Raw genomic sequence first — 20,571 nt, 5'->3', positions numbered from 1 at the left:
TTTCTGGTTGCCAAGGATACACACGCGAGCTGGTTGTCGTGTCGGTGGTTTGAACGTAAGTAACATTGTGGGATTCCACAAAATAGTTTATCTCGTTATAAAGGTATAAGTAAGGTATTGAATTTGTTTCAAAATGCATCATTCACATTAGTCTTGCTGCTCTAGAGGGGAAAGTACTTGTTGGTTTCATCGAATAGAGTGTTTGAGTGTATCAATGTTTATCTCGTCTTGGACGCTTGTTCATTGGATTTAACATTGTGTTTATTCTACACAAATTCCCTTTTAAGGTGAGTTTTGGCTTCGTAACCGACAATGCTACATGTTAAATGTGTACAGAATGAGCCCATTTTGTTATGTGGATGCAGGAAATGAATTGTGTTTTTATGCCAAGAAGTCTTGTTAGCGATTATTCAGTGTTCTGAAGTCACTTATCAAGACATCGCGTGGTCGCAAATGACTTAACGTGTATCTAGTTGTCATAGTGATACTGTCAAAATAAAATGACGTCATTTTATTGCGACATTAACAGTGAACGTTCTCCGTTCATTTTAGCAATGTGTCAGTGCTTCGGGTTTCTCTTTGTTAATATTCGTCCTCATTGTCCTATTAGCAACAACGGCAAAAATAAATGCACTATTTTTGTTCGCGGTGGAAGGTTTAGAAATAAACTGTCGCGTATTTATGACGTTTCGTCATCTCGGCCAATCAATGATATCACTCAATACGATGTCATCGGCCATTGCATAGTTTTTAGCTGGAAGATTTGGGATCTGTTTTTCCCCACACGTAGGCGTTTACAAAGTAATATAAAACGTAACAACAAGCACGTTACACGTCGTTAACACAAAAATTACTTGGCTCCCTTTATAAATACCATCTGTTGTGAGGCCTGTGGGCTATTTCTATGCAGTCATCGTTGTTTTGAATACATTGCGTGTGCCAGGAAAGGAACCAGTGGCTCGATGTTATTAAAAATTGGTTCACCCATTCAGTGCTTGGTTTTAGTGCCATCTTGTGGCCAAATAGGAGACAGCAACAACAAAAATCATGTGAATGCATTGTTTTGTGAATACTGATTTATTGACTGTATGAATGGATTTAGTGTATTACTTGGTAGAAGGCGTGTTTGGGGAAACTTTGTATCAGTTGATCTTTTTTTTTTTGCATGGACTAATAGATCAATGTTTATGATATTATGAGCATGTTTTGTGTATTTTCGCCTCCAGGCCTTATATAGAACTAAAGTCTTCACTACTTGATGTGGTAAAACAGCTCAGTCCACAATGGATGTCAGTACAGACTCTAATGAAACTGACTCTGAAACACCACCAGAAAGTGAGGTAAGTCATATTCCATTCTGTATTGCAATTACTGCATATGCATTATCATCATCATCCCAGAGGCATTTTTGATCCTCAACTTTTTACACAGCATGTTTTTTTTTCTGAAATTTTGTTTATATTTATTTAGCCATGTCTAAGAGAAGATTATCTGGATTACTCGGACGCAAAGGAAAAACTGCGGGCCAGGATGGAGGAGATCCGCAGCACTGTGAGTGGAATGTGACATCCGCTATCTGCTCCAGTTAATTAACGCATTCACTGCCATTGACGGCTATAGACGTAAAAAATTCATTTGAACTATTTTTATTAATTTTGCACTTTTTCCACTTTTGTTAATAAGAGTAGAAAAACCTAAAAATAAAAAATAAAAATAACTTTTTTTTAATTGTACATTTAGAACAGATATCAAATTTGTGATTAATCTTGAGTTAATTATTGAAATCATGTGATAATTGCAATTGAAAATTTCAATCACCTGGCGCGATTTAGAAAAGAAAAGATTAATCATGTCTTCACTAGTTAACTCACAATTAATCAAAAATTTTATATCTGTTCTAAATAGACGATAAAAAAAAATTCTAGATTTTCACACTCTTGTTAACAAAAGTGGAAAAAAATGTTAAACTAATAGAAATAGTTCAAACGAATTTTTGACGTCTGTAACCGTCAATGGCAGCGAATGAGTTAATTACGGCGACGAAACACAGTTAATAAGACAGCCATCGACTGAATGGATCCTCGTTTGTCAGATCCAAGAGATGATCCGGGAAAATGAGAGCGTTCCCGAAATCGAGCAACTGGAGCTGAAGGAGTTCAACGTGGACGACGCGCGGCAGAAGATGCACGATGCCGCGTTGGAGAAGGACGTTTCCAAGGTAACGCTGGCAATAAACGTTTGTCTTTTCTTCAACTCAATTTCTGATGCAAGCGTTTTTGACCACAGGTGAGAGATAGAATTGAGATGGAGATTTTAGAGCGATGCTACAAGCGGGATCTCATCAAGAGGGACTGCTGGGATTCTCTGAAAGTTAAAGACAGAGCTGTAAAGGTATCAAATGCATTCTCAAGCCAACTCAAATGACAGAACGGGCGTAACTCAACATGCGCTTGCCCAATCGTAGGCTTTTCACACGGACCACGAGGTGACCAACTACCTACTCAAAGAGCGACCACAAAGCGAGTTGGATGACCTTAAAAAAGTTGAAGAGAAGAGGAAGGCGGAACTGGCTGTAAGCGCAACTTTGTCCATTGTCCTTAACCTTCTGGTTTATATTCTCATGATAGAACATTTTGTTGACAGTTTTTTAAATTTGTATTATTTTTATTTTTTTTTATCATTGGCGTTGTACCAAAACCTCCTATTTCACATTTTTAAAGATTTTTTTCCACTATTTATTTATTTATATTTTTTATTTATTTTTTAATTTATTTTTATTTTATTTTATTTATTTTTTAATTACTTAAAAAAAAAAAGAAATTTTATTGACCAATCTTAAGTGTTGAAAACGCCTTGCTGTCATTGATGATGCAATGATAATGGTTGAACTAGCATACCGGGTTTTTTTGGGTTCTCCTGAAAAATGATGATTTTGTAGATACGAGGATTCCGGCCAATGACAGCGCTATAAATAAAAGTAACCTAATTTTTATGCACAACCAAAAATCTATTAAAAATGAGTAAGATAGCACGAATTTTCAATAGTGCTGTCGCTTTTGTGAAAAAGTACAAATATGTGACAGAATTAAGTATTTTTCCAGTTCAAAGCAACATTTTTGGGTGATGAATAGACATGTGAACGTCAACAACATCAAATGAAAAATGTTTATTTTGCATTTATGTACAACATACGATCCACAGATTAGTGCTATTTAGAGGGGGAAATTTACAGATTAATATGATTTTAAGATGCCAATTTTCATAATAAAGTCCATTTTAGGTAAATAGTTTTTTTTTTTTTAAATAAACTATTTTTATATGAACACATGATCAAATTTGACTTAATTGGTCTTGAAATTATTTATAATAAATAATAAGTGCGGCCAACTACAAAAAATTATGTTTGTTCATCTAGCTATGACAGTGACTTATAGTGAAAGACAAAACAAATAAATGATATTCTATTAGATAATAATAAGTCATTGAATGTGTGTCCACTTTCAGTGACATTTTTTCGATTTTTCAACTTAAAATATTTGCCTTGGCTCATTAAAGTTTGGAAATCATTGCAGTTTGTCGCTACTTGGAGAGCTAAATGTTTTTGGATTTGATACCTCTGCGCTCCACCTTTCATCCGAAACAGAAGGCCCAAGAAAAGGGTGGAGAGGAAGACGACTTCTTGGAGTCCCAGGATGTAGTAGCGAGCAGCTACTCCGCCGAGCTGGGACTTTTACAACCTTACCTTTACGACCAGTTTAACCTGCATACCACCGAGCAGAAGCTGAACCAGATCGTTATGCTTCAGGTGAGGATCGCTTCATGATATCGAATTGTGATGCGTATGGCATTCAGAGGCCCAGGTACCAAATGCATGGGCCGTCACTGATACAAAGTTATTATTATTATTATTTTTGTGCAATTAATTGAAATTCAATTACAATTTCAATTATGACACTCCACAATTACAAAATCAGCATAATCGTAAAAAAAGATTATTAATTCAAATTTTTGGGTTGTTTATAAGTATACATTTGCACCTTTTTAAAAATTTTAAATAACTGTTTATTAAATTTTGTTTCATCCAAAAGCTACTTGAATAATTATAGTGCTTCAAAGAATTTTGTCTTAATATTTTTTTATTTGTCTTTCACGTTTAAACATTTTTTTTCCCAAGGTTATTTTAGTTAACGAAAAACTAAAATTCAAAAAAACGATTTTGTTAACGAAATAAAATAAAAAGGAAGATGCTTTTTAAAAAACGAAAACTAAATGAAACCACCCTGAAACCTAATTAAAACTAACTAAATTTAAAGACAAAAACTCCAAATGAAATAAAAACGAACTAAAATGAAAATTCCAAAACTATAAAAACCCTGTGTTGTACCAAATAATAAATAAATAAATAAATTGCGTTTGGTCCAAAAGGAACTTACATAGTGTTTCTCTCTTCTTTTTTTTTTTATATTGGTCTTAATATTTTTAAATGCTTAAACATTTTCTTATTTTGTACCCCAAAATATGATGATTTCAATTATCGCTCAAATGATCGTGATCATTATTTTTTTAAAATAAATGATCGTCCTACTGCTCAGTGCAGAAGCTGCACTGCCAACATAAATAAATAAATTGTTTGGTCCAAAAGGAACTTACTTTTTTTTTTAAATTGGTCTTAATATTTTTTAAATGCTTAAAAAAAAATGCTTGTTTCGTACCCCAAAAATATGGTGATTTCAATTATTGCCAAAATAATCGTGATTGATATTTTTGTCCCATAATCACCCTATTATATTCATATTATTCATGATCAGGATTAAGTCAGCATGGACTGTACTGCAATTACAGTGGCCTAAAGGCAAGTTCCACTTCCGTACAGTAGAGGGAGCCTGTGAGCAACAAAAATAAAAGCATGACTGGCATTGTCCGCTTCCACTGGTGGTCCTATCATGCGACTCTCATGTGTGCTATCAGATCATTCTCAAAAAAAAAATCCTGAATAAAACTGTAATGCAAGAAAAAAAAAATCTGTGTGATTGATGCAAAGATGACAGCCCTCATTTGTAACCCCGTTTCTCCCCATTTTCTCAATACCCAATTTTGCAGGATGTCATCTACAGAATCAAAGTGGCGCTCAACACGCAGTTTGACAAAGTGTACAAGCAAAAGGTGCAGGAGATCAGCCGCGTGAAAGAGAGGAACAAGCAGGTGAAGGAGTTCCTGGACGAACTGGAGGCCGACGAGGAGCTGTGGGTGCCCGTCCTGAACGACAGGGAGGTGCCCGAGCGGGTGTTTGTGGTGGACGACTCCGAGGTGACCCCCACATTCTCGTGACATGTCACTTTTGTTATCTGTAAAAGGAAAAAAAATAAAAAATCACCATCAGACGCTCGTCTCGTGACCTATTAGATAGAGGCCGAAAAGTACCTGACCCCCGAAGAGGAGAAGGAAGAGGAGCGGAAGAGGCTGGAGGAGCAAAAGCGCTTGGCTGCCAAGGTACGCTGCCAAAACAAACCTGGCTTTTGTTTTTTAAAACTCCCGTTTGCCTTTTTGTCCAAATTCTTCCTGGCTTGGAGACCAGACCGACGTGCGAGCATTTGCATGCACTAAATTACACTTAAGAAGAAAGAACAAGAACTTGAAAGAGATTGAGCCGAAATGGCAAAGAAAGAAGTGGAGTCGAGGAGGGCGGGCCTGCTCGTAAATCACAGCTTATCACAGGCGTCCAAATACAGAAAATACTTCGGTGCTTTTTTCACTAAACTCATCAATTATGTGAAGGCTTGGGCATTTTTTTTCTCCAAATTTTGTTAACAAGAGTATGAAAACCTAAAATTAATTTTTTGGTACATTTTGAACAGATATAAAATTTGTGATTAATCCTGAGTTAACTAGTAAAGTCATGCGATTAATTACGATTACAATTTTTTATTAAAAGAAATATATATATTTTAATTGAGAGCTCAGTATTGTTCATTCGGTAATTTTACTGATTCGACATGTCATCATCATTGCTCTTTTTTTCTTTTCTTTTAATTTTTTTTTATTTTGTATGTGCACGTGTGTGTGCATATGTGCGTGCGTGTGAGTGTGTACTCATTAGTTCAACTAAAACCTATTAAAAATCCCATACGATTACAAATTGTAATTGCCTGATGCCCCTAATTTTTAATAGTCTTTTCTTTAAAAAAAAAAAATTATATATATTTTTTTTAATTATTTTTTTTTTTTAAGAAAAGATTACTATATTTTTAAAAATCTTTTCTTTAAAAAAAAAAAATAAATAAAAATATTTTTAATAATACTCTAATATACTTGAGCCATATTATTCTAAAGCAACTGTCATTTTTGGCTACTCTATTCTCACCTTTTCCCAGAACATGACATCACTGCATTCTGATTGGATGAACTGTAAATGCTTTAAAACCAATAACCATGTTCTTATTTTTCACATCAATGTATAAAATACAATCATTCAGAATGATTTAGTGTTTGGGCCCATCTTCAAGATTTTTTTATTTTATTTTTTTTGTGCTGAGTTTGAAAATATTCATATAATTGAACTTTTTATGCATAATAGTATTGTTGAAAACGTGTTGTGTGTTTCAGAGCGATGACGTCCGAGAAAGGGCGCTTGATGACATGATGGACGGCGTTCTGGAAGTGAAAAAAGACAGCCTTTTGAAAGCGGTGGGTCCGCTTGCGCTCATTACACCCAACTGCTTCGCTTTCCCCGCACATCCTCGGTTGAATTAAACAATTGGGTCAAAAAAAGAAAAAAAACAGGAAGTGCCTATTGAATGTGCTCCGCAGGAAGTAGCGCAGCCCGAGTTTGTTCTGGCCAAACCCAACAACCAGTGGACCGAAGACGAGAAAAAGCAATTTAAAGAATATGAAAAGAAAGTCAAAGAGCTGGACACGGAAAAGGATAAATACAGAAAGGTATTCCAACCACACCTGCTTTGACATTTTGACAAATACTTTGACAGTACTTGCTTCTCCTCCTTTTTCGGATCGCTTTGTTTTTTTTAAGTCACTGGAAACTGAAATCAGAGGCTTCCAGAAAACCACCAAAGAGGCCACTGACCGTTTTGATGAAGGCTTGAAAAAGCTGTTTGAGATGAAAATTAAGTCCGACATGGCCATATGTCAGGTGATCAGCGCACGCACGCATGCTCACACACACACACACACACACACACACACACACACACACACACACACACAACAAACTATAATGCTTATTGTGGATTGCTTAACTCATTCAACTGCCATTGACGGCTATGGACGTCAAAAATTAATTTGAACTATTTTCTATTCGTTTAACATTTTTTTCCACTTTTGTTAGCAAGAGTATGAAAACCTAGATTTTTTAATTGTATTAGAACAGATATGAAATTTGTGATTAATCGTGAGTTAACTAGTGAAGTCCTGTGATTAATTACGATTTAAAAAAATTACTCACCTGACGCCCCTAATTTTTAATAATCTTTTCTTTAAAAAAAATAAAAAAAATATATTACTTTTTTTTATTAATTATTTAAAGAAAAGATTATAAAAAACAAAAAAAATTAAAAATATATATTATTATTTTTTTATTAATTATTTAAAGAAAATATTATAAAAAATTACGAGCATCAGGCGATTAAAATTTGTAACCGTAATTAATTGCATGCCTTCACTAGTTAACTCACGATTAATTAAAACATTTGTTCTACATGTAAAAAAAAAAAATAAATAATTCTAGGTTTCCATGCTCTTTTTAACAAAAATGGGAAAAAAATGTTAAACTAATAGAAATTGTTCAAATGAATTTTTGACGTCTATAGCCGTCAATGGCAGTGAATGAGTTTTAAAATGTGAAATACATTTGCATATGAAATAAGTTCAACGTAGATTTATTTCTAGACTGATTTTGACTTTTTAAAAGTTTTGTCTGGCAATTTTTTCTGACATTTCTATTAAATACTAATTGTTTAACAGTATGTTTTGTTATTTAATCACATTGTTCTTTAATCAATTCTTCTTTAGCCATAACATAAATTATTATTATTATTATTATTATTATATAAGTTCCTTTTGTACAAAACAGATTTATTAAATTAGTCATTTTAAAATAAAAATCTATAACTTTAAACAACTCAAAGTAGTATTAATAATTTTTGTTTGTTTGTTTGAATTTTGTTTTAATTGCAAAGCCTTAATTTACTTCCTCGTTCCACATTTCTTGACCGATTAAAAACCATTCCAAATCTTACGTTATGTAATTTTTACAACATTTCAGTTTTCCCACAAAAACAGCATTTTTAAATGCAACAATTATATTGTTTGATCAGTTATCGGTATATATATTTGATGATTTGCTTATTCCTTTCACTGCATCGTATTTCACAGGAAGAGCTGAAGATTAAAGCTCTGAATTTCTCCGTGCTGATGGAAGAAGTGATGAGGAATGAAGAAATGGAGTTGACGCAAAAACTTAAAGAAATGTCTGCGCAGCGGGTAAAAACTACGAATTGCGCTTTTCCGTTTCATTTTCTTCCTCCGTTTTGACCTTTTCCTTCTCCGCTCCTCCCCTTCATCTTCTTCTTCCAGACAACAATGGCCGAAGAGCTGCAGAAGTTTGAAAAAGAAGTGGAAGCGTTCCACGAGAGCTATGAAAACATCGTGGCGGACGACAAAGTAAGTCTAGCACGCGGACATCCTCTCGCCGGTGAACGTCTTTTCGCACAAACGAATGTCTCTCAAGGTTCAGGACAAAGACTTCAGGAAGGAGTTCAGTAATCTGCACAAAGCTCATGTCGATCAGCTGTACAAACTCTTCAAGCGAAGACCTCGGTTGGTTTTGATTACCGTTTCCTTTAGAAACAAAAATGACGGTTGTGCTGACTTGTGAGTGTCATAAAAGTTGTTGTTTTTTGTTTCCGTTCTGCTCAGAGGTCATAAGAAGAACGCCATGGAAGAGTTGGACTCTCTGAGGAGTATGCCAGAGGGATTGAACCTGCCAGTGTGGGAGAAGTTTTGTCAAATCCGTAGGACCAAAATAGACACCGAGCAAAAGGTATTGCCAGGGTGCATTGACTTTCTCTTTGAGTTCAACTTTTTCAAATAATGTCTGCTTAACTCATTCACTGCCATTGATGGCTATAGACGTCAAAAATTCATTTGAACTATTTCTATTAGTTTAAAAAATATATATACTTTTGCTAACAAGAGTATGAAAACCTATATTTTTTTTAGTGTACATTTAGAAAACATTTAGAAAATTTCTGACTAACTCCTTCACTGCCGTTGACGGCTACAGACGTCCAAAATTCATTTAATCTATTATCTTAACATTTTTTCCCACTTTTGTTAACCAAGAGTATGAAAACCTAGAATTTTTTTGTTGGACATTTAGAACAGATATAAAATTTGTGATTAATCGTGAGTTAACTAGTGAAGTCATGCGATTAATTACGATTTTTAATCGCCTGACACCCCTAATTTTTAATAATCTTTTTTCCTTTTTTTTATCGCATCAGGCGATTAATTGTTTTTTAATTGTAATATTTTTTTTCTAGGTTTTCATACTCTTGTTAACAAAAAGTGGAAAAAAATGTTAAAATAATAGATTAAATTAATTTTTGACTTGTGTGAAAAATGTCAAATAAAAAGCTTATTGTTTACATATTTTGTCATACATTTAAACAAAAACAACAACAAAAAGGCATCTTCCTACAGATCAAAACCACAGCGACCACTCTGGCTGACATGCAAGCGACTCTGGTCAAAAAGCGAGAAGAGGACGAGACCGCCGAGGAGGAAATTAAATATCTCGCAACTGAACTTGAAAAGTGTGTGACGCTTCATTCCTATTATGGAAAACTGACTTTTTTATTGGCTTTTTTGCGAATGATTGAATTCTGGGAAAATGTGTCATTAGTTAGGTTTCCGTCCAAATGTTTCGAAATTTTTATGCGAATTTCGTGGAAATGCGCAAAACTGACATGCGCCGCGAGATGACGTTGTAGTGACGGAACTGTGGGACAATGGGGAGTTCCAGGTGGGAATGTTTTTTTTCACGGACTGAACGGAAGTAGTTTGTCTTGTTGGCTTCCCTCCCGCATGTAAGTGAAGTGTGTCGTTACGTTGAGAGCTGATGTGAATAAAGCCCTCTAAAATTGCATGAATGTTTTTTTCCTTTAATTATTCATAAAAAGAATCGTGTTTCTTCGTCTCCCCAAATAATCTTACTTTATCATCCGCCATTTATTGTGACTACAAGCATGCGCGTGACGTATATCCGGTCTTGTAGTCGTTATTCGCAAAACCCATTTCCATCGCCAAAATGCGCATTTTCCCTTTTCGATACGCTTCAAAAACCACCCCCTCCAAGCGTAAAAACTTATTTTGCTAAATTTGAGCTTTTTCCCCCCCGATTTTTTCCCGAAATTTTTAATAAAAATAGGTGGATGGAAACCCACCTAATGTTACCTGATTATTATTAATCAATGTCTGCTTCATGAAAAGTCTTAGTATCAATCTCATTCGATTTGTGTGTTGACACCTTCAAGCATGCGCAAGGAGAAGACGAACTTCCTGACAGACATCACGGTCCAGTTCCTGCTCAAACAGGGCCAGGTGGAGGTGACCAACATGGATCTCATCCCCGACTTCAGCGAGTCCATTCTTCTCAACAGGGGCGAGGTGGAAGAACTCAACCACACCATCAGGGTCAGCTGAGCGCACTCAGTCTCCCGGCAGAGGTTCAACCAACCAGTGTCTCACCTTTTGCCGCTTTGTCCAATCAGACCCTCGGCGATCAGAAGATAGCCGTGATGGTGCAGACCAAAGACTTCCGTAAGGGCATCATCCAGGTGGAGTGGGACAACACCATGAGGAGGATGCAGATCGAGGATCTCAAGAACAAGGAACGGGACATCCAGAAGATGCGTCTCACCGAGGACCACAAAGAGGTAAAGTGGTATGTTGTGGGTGACTGAACAACAACATGATTTTGATTTTAAAAATGTTTTGAAAGACCTTTTTAACATGAATTTAAAAGCATTTACACTTCCGGCTGAATTCACTTCTATTTCCAGCTTATTCCATCTACATGCAGCATAACAGCTAAATGCTGCTTCACCATGTTTACATTGAATTCTGGGCTCCACTAATTGACCCGATTGAGTCTGCAGACCTCAGACTCCTACTTGGACCTAAACCACTCAACGATTTATATCTATATAGACCATATTAAATGATGACATAGAATAGTTAATAGAATTAATAAAAATGTAATTTTAATTATTTTTTTAAATTTCTTAATCTTTTCTTTAAAAAAAAAAAAACTTATATATTTTTTTAAATAATTTGTCCTTTTTATAATTTTAATTATGTTTTTTTATTTTTAATATTTTCTTCTTCTTTTTAAACCCCCAAAAGATTATTAAGAATTAGGGGCGTCAGGCGATTACATTTTTTAATCATAATTAATCGCATGACTTCACTAGTTAAGTCACAATTAATCACAAATTTTATATCTGTTCTAATACAATTTTTTTTTAAAAATCTAGGTGTTCATACTCTTGTTAACAAAAGTGTGTGGGGGGAAGGCAATGTTAAACTAATAGAAATAGTTCAAATAAATTTTGACGTCTATAGCCGTCAATGACAGTGAGTTAATAAACTAGTCAAATGTACTAAAAAATCTCCTTGCAAAATTTACTTAGAATTTCTGAGTGAGAAAAACTTTACTCGTTTTTTTTCTTCAAGTAAATCTTACTCCCCATTTGAGAACAACTTGACCAATCAATCAGGGCTTTTGCCCATCTGATTTACTTATCTTTTTTTTTTTTTTATCAAGCTAGCAAAACCGCCAACTAGCCATAAAGCAGGTTTCGCCAGCCATCAAATGATTTATAAGCAGCTAAATGATCTTTTATCAGCGCAACCTCCTCAGGTGAAAGCCGCTGCTCTCCTTTATCGCCATTTAAACACGTGCAAAAGCAATTCAGGCAGCTCGCATCAATCTTAAGTAAACACACGACCTAACAGGGAGATACTCCCACGCGTTTAAACTCCCACGCGTTAAAACACCCCGAAGACGTGCCCAGGCCACAGAGAGCGAGTAGCTATGAAAATAAACAGACCCCATCAAAATCTGATGAGTCACACCGTACGTCTGCCTCTTATTTTTAACATGGCCATGACTGCGCATGAGAATCTGCTCTCCAGCAGGCCCCCGCCCACTGCGTCCAGTGCCCGTTTACTTTGGCAAAGCGTTCAGGTGGTTCTCCCGTGGCGAGCAGCGCCGCTTTCCTGTCATTGTTCAGGCCTCTGGAACGTTGACAATTCAAGCCTTTGAATACAAACAAAGCCATAAAGTGCGGTCGTAATGTTTATTGCGCCGTTGTTTTTACGCCAGCATGGCAACAGGATGTTGAACAGCGTGCTCTCTGTACGCTTCTTTTTTTTTTTTCTCTTCTCAGTATCTCAAGACAGACACGGACAATCGTGTGTGCAAGCAGGCGCTATCTGTGAAGGAGACTCAGGCCTTGCAGCTAAAGGTAACGGAAGGCCCGCTCACATCAAAAACACTCAAGTAGCTCCCATGGTTACTTTGACTCAAACGTTTACATAAACAGGGTTCGACTTCAAAGTGGAAGTCAATCCCCCAAAAATATTTTTGGACAATAATATGTTCTATGCAGCCTTACTAGTCTAAATATGATATTCTGGTTGATATTGTGTTAGTGGAATATGAGTTAAGCAGCAAAATCCAGCTGTTTTTATCCATCTCAGGGGGCGGCCATTTTGCCACTTGTTGTCGACTGAAGATGACATCACAGTCGCTCAGGTCTCAGGCAACGACCGACCACAGCTCACCTGTTTGTTTTTTTCCTGAAGCTGAGCTGCGATTGGTTGTTACCCGAGACCTGAGCAACTGTGATGTCATCTTCAGTCGACAATAAGTGGCAAAATGGCCGCCCCCTGAGATGGATAAAAACGGCTGGATTTTGCGGCTTAATTCATATTCCACAAATGTAATATTAATCAGAATGTCATGTTTAGACTAGTGAGATCACATATAACGTATTAATGTCAAGAATATGGTATTCCAGTTGCAAAATCCAGCTGTTTTTATCCATCTCAGGGGGCGGCCATTTTGCCACTTGCTGTCGACTGAAGATGACATCACAGTTGCTCAGGTCTCAGGTAACAAGCATTTACAGCTCAGCTTCCGAAAACAGGTGAGCTCTGATTTGGTCGTTGCCTGACCCCCGATTAACTGTGATGTCATCCTCAGTCGACAGCAAGTGGCAAAATGGCCGCCCCCCTGAGATGGAATAAAGCGGCTGGATTTTGCGGCTGAACTCATATACCGCAAATGTAACGTTAATCAGAATGTCATGTTTAGACGAGTGAGGTCACATATAACATATTATTGTCAAGAAATGTTTACGGTTGACTTCCACTTTCAGCTTTTTTGTGACAGGGCCACCTTGAGTCATGTTGTGGTTGGTCTTACTAGAACCAGCTCTGGCCCTTATATTACTAATTAGCCTACTGTATTAGTTAAGCCTTTTTATTAGCCTTAATATTACTAAGCTGTGTGTAGTTACTTTTTTGATGTATAAAATCGAACTGAATATTTAACATTTTCAGGGTTTTATTATTCAAGTATTCTAAATGCATGAAAAAAAATGTGCGTAGTATTTTAGCGGTAAAAATATCAATGACGAGTCATCAATTTAAGTGACTCAAGCTTAAAATATTAGATGTTAAGAAAGAAAGCTTATTTATGAAATTTGTACTCTCTAAAAAAGCTTCAACCTAACCAAAACCAGTCATGTAATTAAAGCAATTATGGATCTAGAAATCAGTTATAATTTACAATCATTCACTAATATTCACTTATTTTCGTCGCACGTGATTAGCGCTTAGTCAACTTTTAAGTTTCAAATGTGGACACAAAGTTGATGTATCAGTTGAACCCCTGCTGTGATGTGAAGATGAAGTTATCAAATCTGGAGTCAAGTCCCTTGCAATGTGACAGGGTTTTTAATGCCCCCCCCCCCCCCAACTTCATTTTCAAGAATTATCAAAAGGACATGAAGTATCGCAAACAAAAAATCAGACACCTCCAAGCTCAGGCGGCCATGAAAGAACAGAAGAACGTGACTTTGGACAAGCAGGTCCAGGACATGCACGTGGTGGTGTCCCAGATGAGACACATCTACGAGGCCTCAGGTAACACAAATTCACATCACGTGAGGTCGGAACTTCCCTCTCAACGGCATTGGGGGCGTTTTGTAGCTACGGAGGCTAACGAGGCGGCCAACACGGAGCAGCGCTACCAGGAGGTCCTGCTGGTGCAGCGGCTGAAGGACAAGGCCAGGTTCCAGATGGAGAAGCTGGCCTTCCTCAGCGCCGAAGCGCAGCATTTGAGGATGAGGAACGTCCCTTCGCTGGTGCAGATCAAATACTGAGCCTTTTTCGCAGGTTTGATTGACGCAAACTACAAATTAGGACAACAACATAACAGCAACCAATAAACAACTCCATATTATTCAACATTTTCTCTCTAGAATTATTCCGAATTGGATTTTGTTAATCAAAATAAATGGAAATAAAAAAAAACTAAATCAGTTCAAAGTTATGTTTTTTCTTTTTGGGGGGAAAAACAGACCAGCTCCATCACTAATCTTTTGTTTTTGACCATAGAAGTTTTCATTAACTCTAAATTTTAATCATGTCATTTATTTCACTTTTTAATTTAACCCCTGGGCGTTATTTTATTTTGAAATGGCTTGGTCAGAACCAACAAAAAGCCCAAAAATGGTCAAATAACGCCCAGGGGTTAAACTAGTGTCATAAATTAAGTTTGTTTCTAATTCCCTGGTATACACGTAATTGTGTTTGAAAGCACGTTCAGGAATCAAAGTCGTCCTCCGCGCGGTCAAAGTGCAGGATTTTCTCATCCAGGCCAAAGAGGTCAATGAGTTCGGACAGGCTGGCCTGGCGTGCCTCCGCAGGGACGTGCAACCGGAGCTCATACAACGCGTTCTGAGCGCAACTCCGCCACTTGTCGATCAAGGTTTGAAGCCGAGCCGGGTCATTCTGAAGAGGAGGATTAAGAAGTTGAGAAACCGCCGTCTTATCACTATGTCAGGTGACCCACCTTACTCCTATACATCTTCACCATCCTCAATCGCCGTAACGTCTCCGTCTTGTCCTTCACCTCCCTGCCGAGCCGCTCCCGTCGTTGCGCAAAGTCTTCTGTGCGAGAGTGCGCCGGTCCAGGAGTCATCCCGGAAATCTTTTCACTCCCTTCCTGGGAGTTGGCGTTAGAGAGGCTGTTAAGTGGAGGATTTTTATAATCACCATCATCCGTCGTCGTCCGGGAATGCGATGGAAGGCGTTGGCCGTCCCCGTCATCCACGCGCAGGCGCTTGGCCACGGGCGAAGTGAAGTAGTGCCGCGTTTTCTTCAGCCGCGCCTTGAGGGAGGCGCTCATCTTCTGCTGAGGCTGTGGAGATCAGAAATTGGCCACATTTCATTTTAGCTAATGCACTTTGCTTTACATTACAATTTCAAAAATGTTAAAAACATCTCTTAAGTAGAATGCAAATGTAGTTAGAAGACAAGATTGTCTCATATAAATTTATTACATCTTTCATTGATGCACAAAACAAATCAAATGGACTAATTCCATCTTCTTACAGCACTTAATTTAGGAACGGTAAGAACCAGACACGAAAATGTGAATATGAAATCATTTGGAATGGTCAACTATATTTAATGTTACTTTACGTATTAAATACAGTAAAGGTGTTGTGATGATTTACTTTCTAAAAGAACAATTTTAGGGACTTTTTCAATCTAGGGAAAAGAGAGCATTTTTACACATTTATACTTTTTTGTTGCGGATAACCATTAACATTAGCACACAATAATACGTTCAATTAATTTAATTTACCGCTTCATTGGACCCACACGGACTCGACGGTGAACTATATGAGACATTCTTCGGCGTGACCGCCATGAAGCGAACAGCTCTTCGCTAGCAGTCGCTACTCAAAACGCTTCAAAAGCGCTATTAGAACCTGAAAATACAGGAGAAAGAACAAATTATCTTCCAAAAAACATAAAGCCGTGGAAGTAAGTAAATGGCGAACAAACGAAGTTTTCGAGAATGGAATTTTCAGCATTTCCTTGTTTTGTATTTCAGAAGCCCTCCAAAGCCTGTGATTGGTGGAAAGCTGTTGACGCACGCCCGTGGTGGATTATGGGAATTGTAGTTATTCGTATTTCTTACTTAAAACACCTAAAGTTGCATCCACGTGTCGTTTTTCTCAATTTAAACAGCACATATGATATATTTCTATCAATGTTACGCTTCACACTACATATTTAAGTAAAAGTGAAGTTAATTTTATTTTAGATTATCATCAGCCCTGTGTTGTCAGAGTATTTCTTAGTTACCCTATAGTTTCTATGGGGGAGTCACGAGGTGATTCAACACTTCCCACCCGTTGATTCACCTCCATTTGCAGATTTATTCCACCATCTCCTACATTTTGTTCTGTAACATCATCCTGCCCGAACACACTTGCGCAATTTCACGTATCCCACGATTAAGCTTTGTAGCACATTCTCACGACTGAGTCAACATCTCAACTCTTACTTTCAGGCATTGGTTGGCCTGTTTTCAGCCAAAGCGAGGCAAAGGTGTCTATCAAGAATCTAGAATCCACGTGAGAAGTGACTGAGGTTGCCAGCTTTTCATCCAACACAGGTGTGTGTGTGTGTCATGTGCGGCCATAAATTTATATCAAGTCTGCAATGGGAATCCAAAGCCGCGCCTTTTCTGTCTATGCTAGGGTTAAACCATTTGTCAGTTTTATAATATTTTCGTCTCTCATGTGATTGAGCGTGACGCTGACATTCAGTGAAAATCCAGTAAAGGGCCTTTTGCACAGAGAAGCTCTTGTTTTCATCTCACTGGGCGATTGATCTCTTTTTCTGCAAAGTGTGAAACAAGCTGCCCCAGAACAACAACAACAAAACAGACTCCAACATGAGTTGGTGTTGCTTTCCAAAGTGTGGCAGAGAAATGGCATTGCGTGCGTTTTTCAACACACTCTGTTACAAGAGTGCGTGCGTGCGTGCGAAAATAAGCCACAGTTATGAATGATGGGATCGCTTCTAATTATAAATCGCGGCGATGAGTGGGTGATGCCGTCTGCTTTGGGGGGCAGCAGTCGGTTCAGTTCAGTTCGGAGCGGTTGCTGGAGAGATTCCCATTCCTCATTAAGATAATGAAAGACTCGTTATTGTCGTGCGTAAACTGGAGCAGTGAGTGCTCGGCCAACTTTGCTTGCTTGACCTTTTATTTGGATCTCGGTTGAAATACAGGATTTGGAAATGTAATAATTGAAAGCAATCCAATCATATCATTTCATCAGATTATTGTTTATTTATTTGCAACTGCCCAGATACAAAAAAAAAATAGGCAAAGGGGGGTTGCAGTAAATTTTTAGGGTGTTTTCCCCCAAAATGGGCTAAACACACACTGTAAAATTATTATTATTATTTTCAAATCATTAAAAAAAAAAACTGTTAATTTTCTGGAAGCTAGGGCGCCAGAAAAATACTGTGAAATAACAGAAAATTACTTTCTCGTAAAAAATACTTCTTTTTTTTCCATAATTAAAGTACAGTTTTTAACAGTTTTTATAGGGCATTACAGAAATTGTAGTTATTTTCACTTTTAAAAATGTGTTCATTCACAAAGAAATTATGGTAAAATAAAAATCAGTAAATATATATATATTTTCCATTTTTTAGGGTATTAAAGTTGAATTTTACATTTTATTTTATTAAATAACGAACAAATATTTGTGAAGTTATGACGCATTTGTGAACGTATTTTAACAATCAATATACAGTATGTATTTCTAATGGCTTTTTTTGTAAAATAACAGAAATATTGTGTTTTTACAATTACAGTGATTTCATGTTATTTTACATTTGACATGTAAAATCAGAGTTTATTTTTGTAAATTAAATTATATTTTAATAATAGAGAAAAAAAACTAAAATTAAAAGAAAATTCTGTATTATTAGTTTTTTTTTAAATATATTTATATATATATTTTTTTTTTTTTTTTACAGTGCATTTAGGGTGTGTAGACTTGTTATATCCACTGTACAGCTATCCAGAAGTATTTTGACAGTAACAAAAAAAATTCTTGAGACTCTAAACATTTAGGTCAATAAAAAATGGCTATAATTTTTGTTAAAGCTCTTAAATTATAGCTGAAAGTCTGCACTTAAGGTCCAAAGAACTTGTAAAATCTCTCATCACTGTCCAACTGTTGCCAGTTGAGACGTTAAAAATATTCCCACGGTGCATAATCAATGTTTACATATTCAGTTCCTAGTGCGAGATCTGCAATAATGAAGTAATCATTGCCTCGCATTGAACCTTTGGACTTAAAATGTTTATGCAAAGCTAATCTGCTCGTTGTGTTTTATCAGCTATGTTGAGCACAAACATGTCCGATCCAAACTGTCTACTGAAAAACAAAAACACGTTCAATATTTCCAACTTTTTTCTTTTTTTTTCAAACCATTCCCTTTCCCGTTCGGTTTGGCTTTATTCAAAGCCCCCCCCCCCCCCCTCCCCGACCCCTCCTTCCTCCTTCTCCCGCCGCTCACTGTCCTCGGAGCCATTTGTTTTCCATCAGTGGAGCAGAACCGAGTCACGCTCGCCGTGAGTCATGCGGGTGGGTGGAGGTCAGAACCGCATGGGCGTGGCGGTTCAGGGATCCCACCGGCTCTAATGGCTCCTCGCTGGAGAGATAAAGAATGCCGCTCCAAGTCGCACAAATGTAAATGGTCGGAAACCTTGCAACAAAAAAAAGAAGTACTTTTTAGTCGCTAAGCGCCGTTAAAGAATAAAACCTTTTGTTCATGTGAAGTTGTAAGCATGATCTTTCTTTGTAGACACTTTTTGAAAATGCGTACAGTCAAACTGTCTTGATTGAAGTTGCATAGCCTTATAAGGTCCTCCCAATAATTTTCTAGGGTTCAAAGTTGACGTTTTGGAGGATTTCAGTGCATTTATTAGACCCCACAGAAGAAAAACAAACACCATGCAGCATGATAACAGTAAGTCCTTTGATGCAGACTCTTTCAATTATGCGATCGTGTGATGTTTTTGCCATTTTGAACAAGTATGAGGATGGTTTGTTTTGGTTAAGGAATGCAAGTTAACTCATTCACTGCCATTGACGGCTATAAACGTCCAAAATTAATTTGAACTATTTCTATTAGTTTAACATTTTTTTCCCACTTTTATTAACAAGAGTATGAAAACCTAGATTGTTTTTATCGTACATTTAGAACAGATATAAAATTTGTGATTAATCGTGAGGGAAGTCATGTGATTAATTACGATAAAAATGTTTAATCGCCTGACACTCCTAGTTTTTAACAATCTTTTCTTTAAATAAAGATTATTAAAAAAATAACCCAAAAATAATTTTAAAAAAAAATCCCCAAAAAAGAAATGATTATTAAAATTTTTATTTTAATCGTAATTAATCGCATGACTTCACTAGTTAACTCACGATAATCACAAATTATATATCTGTTCTAAACGTACAAAAAATAATAATCGCCGGTTGCTCCTAATTTTTAATATTGTTTTTGTTTGTTTTTTAATGAATTTATGGCAGTGAATGAGTTAATAAGTATAACATGACGTCTTGATCAAGAAATAATAACGTGCTTTAGTGTTGCTATTACTAAGTGTATATAGAGCTTTTACATAGCTAATAAAAATACACTGTTTTGCCAATGCTGCACCTAATACCATTTAAAGTGCCTCTAATTAACCTCAAACAAAGTTCAGATGTTCAAGTAGGCTTTTCCTGACAGCACAAGCCACGCTCCAAAGAGATCTCATCAGTCACCATCAAGCGGAGAATTGTGCAACTGTGACATTGGGTCACATTCTGTTTTTCTTAAGGTGGAAATGGGGCCTTCGACTAGGTGGAGGGAATTAGTAACCGTTCAAAATAGCGTTAGTGGCTGTGTTAGCAAAAAACTTTATGGCAAAAAAACATGTCTAGAAAAGCTTACTAGAGCAGCTGAACTCGGCGTGGTAGCAAAGGTTTTCAAATGATTTTTTTAATGTCACAAATCCTGGAATTTGAATGAGGTGTGTTGAATTTTTATATCCACAGTAAACATCCTACAATGAAGCTAAGCATGGAGTCATGCTTGTAATTGTACCGTTAAACTGACACAAGCAAGCCTTTGTGGAAAAATAAATAAAATTTGCACATGCATTAGTATCATCTTCAAAATACTGTTGTGTACTGTATGTGATAAAGTACAGTACAGTAATACAGTGCAAAAAGCAGTGGCTGCAAACTGCATGCCAATCATTGTCCAATGTGTGCAGCAGATGGGATCCAGCTGCAACAGGGTAAGTTTTCACTCTGCACACAATCGGCCTCCACATTAATAAAAGATTGAAAAAAAAGTTCCCACCCCCTCCTCTCCTCCCAAAAAAACAAA

General features: G+C 36.8%; 2 protein-coding genes across 3 annotated transcripts; one reads left to right on the top strand and one right to left on the bottom strand.

Annotated features, from left to right (window-relative positions):
- The first annotated feature begins 13 nt into the window (after positions 1 to 13).
- Positions 14 to 14,718, top strand: cfap43 (cilia and flagella associated protein 43). 2 transcript variants are annotated; one of them, XM_077582934.1, is made up of 21 exons: positions 14 to 55; positions 1,227 to 1,340; positions 1,471 to 1,551; positions 2,093 to 2,218; positions 2,287 to 2,391; positions 2,465 to 2,572; positions 3,644 to 3,805; positions 5,101 to 5,307; positions 5,404 to 5,490; positions 6,604 to 6,684; positions 6,808 to 6,936; positions 7,028 to 7,147; positions 8,389 to 8,496; positions 8,590 to 8,676; positions 8,750 to 8,832; positions 8,932 to 9,055; positions 9,718 to 9,830; positions 10,551 to 10,710; positions 10,788 to 10,952; positions 12,468 to 12,545; positions 14,076 to 14,718. In XM_077582934.1, the coding sequence occupies exons 2-21, from the start codon at positions 1,284 to 1,286 to the stop codon at positions 14,466 to 14,468; spliced, it is 2,574 nt and encodes an 857-aa protein (XP_077439060.1). In that variant the 5' UTR covers positions 14 to 55; positions 1,227 to 1,283; the 3' UTR covers positions 14,469 to 14,718. The 2 variants fall into 2 exon arrangements, with proteins under 2 accessions (XP_077439060.1, XP_077439059.1); XM_077582933.1 differs by having other exon boundaries at positions 8,744 to 8,832.
- sfr1 (SWI5-dependent homologous recombination repair protein 1) lies at positions 14,594 to 16,219 on the bottom strand. Its single transcript, XM_077582935.1, has 3 exons — positions 15,959 to 16,219; positions 15,161 to 15,508; positions 14,594 to 15,099 (listed from the first exon to the last, which is right to left on the bottom strand). Exons 1-3 carry the CDS (start codon positions 16,022 to 16,024, stop codon positions 14,911 to 14,913), a joined length of 603 nt encoding a protein of 200 aa, XP_077439061.1. The 5' UTR covers positions 16,025 to 16,219; the 3' UTR covers positions 14,594 to 14,910.
- Between the last annotated feature and the right edge of the window lie 4,352 nt (positions 16,220 to 20,571).

The sequence above is a fragment of the Vanacampus margaritifer genome, chromosome 12 (assembly GCF_051991255.1).
Source record: "Vanacampus margaritifer isolate UIUO_Vmar chromosome 12, RoL_Vmar_1.0, whole genome shotgun sequence".
Taxonomy (NCBI): Eukaryota; Metazoa; Chordata; class Actinopteri; order Syngnathiformes; family Syngnathidae; genus Vanacampus; species Vanacampus margaritifer.
The sequence above is the reverse complement of the archived record's forward strand: the minus strand, read 5'-3'. Positions and strand labels throughout refer to the sequence as shown.

What these genes read in the sequence shown, in the direction of transcription:
- cfap43 (XM_077582933.1), top strand. Translation starts at nt 1,284, where the DNA reads ATGGATGTCAGTACAGACTCTAATGAAACTGACTCTGAAACACCACCA. An exon ending in ACCAGATCGTTATGCTTCAG is followed by an intron (nt 3,806 to 5,100) that starts GTGAGGATCGCT and finishes CCAATTTTGCAG; the next exon opens with GATGTCATCTACAGAATCAA. An exon ending in AAGAAATGTCTGCGCAGCGG is followed by an intron (nt 8,497 to 8,589) that starts GTAAAAACTACG and finishes TTCTTCTTCCAG; the next exon opens with ACAACAATGGCCGAAGAGCT.
- sfr1 (XM_077582935.1), bottom strand. Translation starts at nt 16,024, where the DNA reads ATGGCGGTCACGCCGAAGAATGTCTCATATAGTTCACCGTCGAGTCCG. An exon ending in CGTGTGGGTCCAATGAAGCG is followed by an intron (nt 15,509 to 15,958) that starts GTAAATTAAATT and finishes TGATCTCCACAG; the next exon opens with CCTCAGCAGAAGATGAGCGC. An exon ending in TGAAGATGTATAGGAGTAAG is followed by an intron (nt 15,100 to 15,160) that starts GTGGGTCACCTG and finishes CCTCCTCTTCAG; the next exon opens with AATGACCCGGCTCGGCTTCA.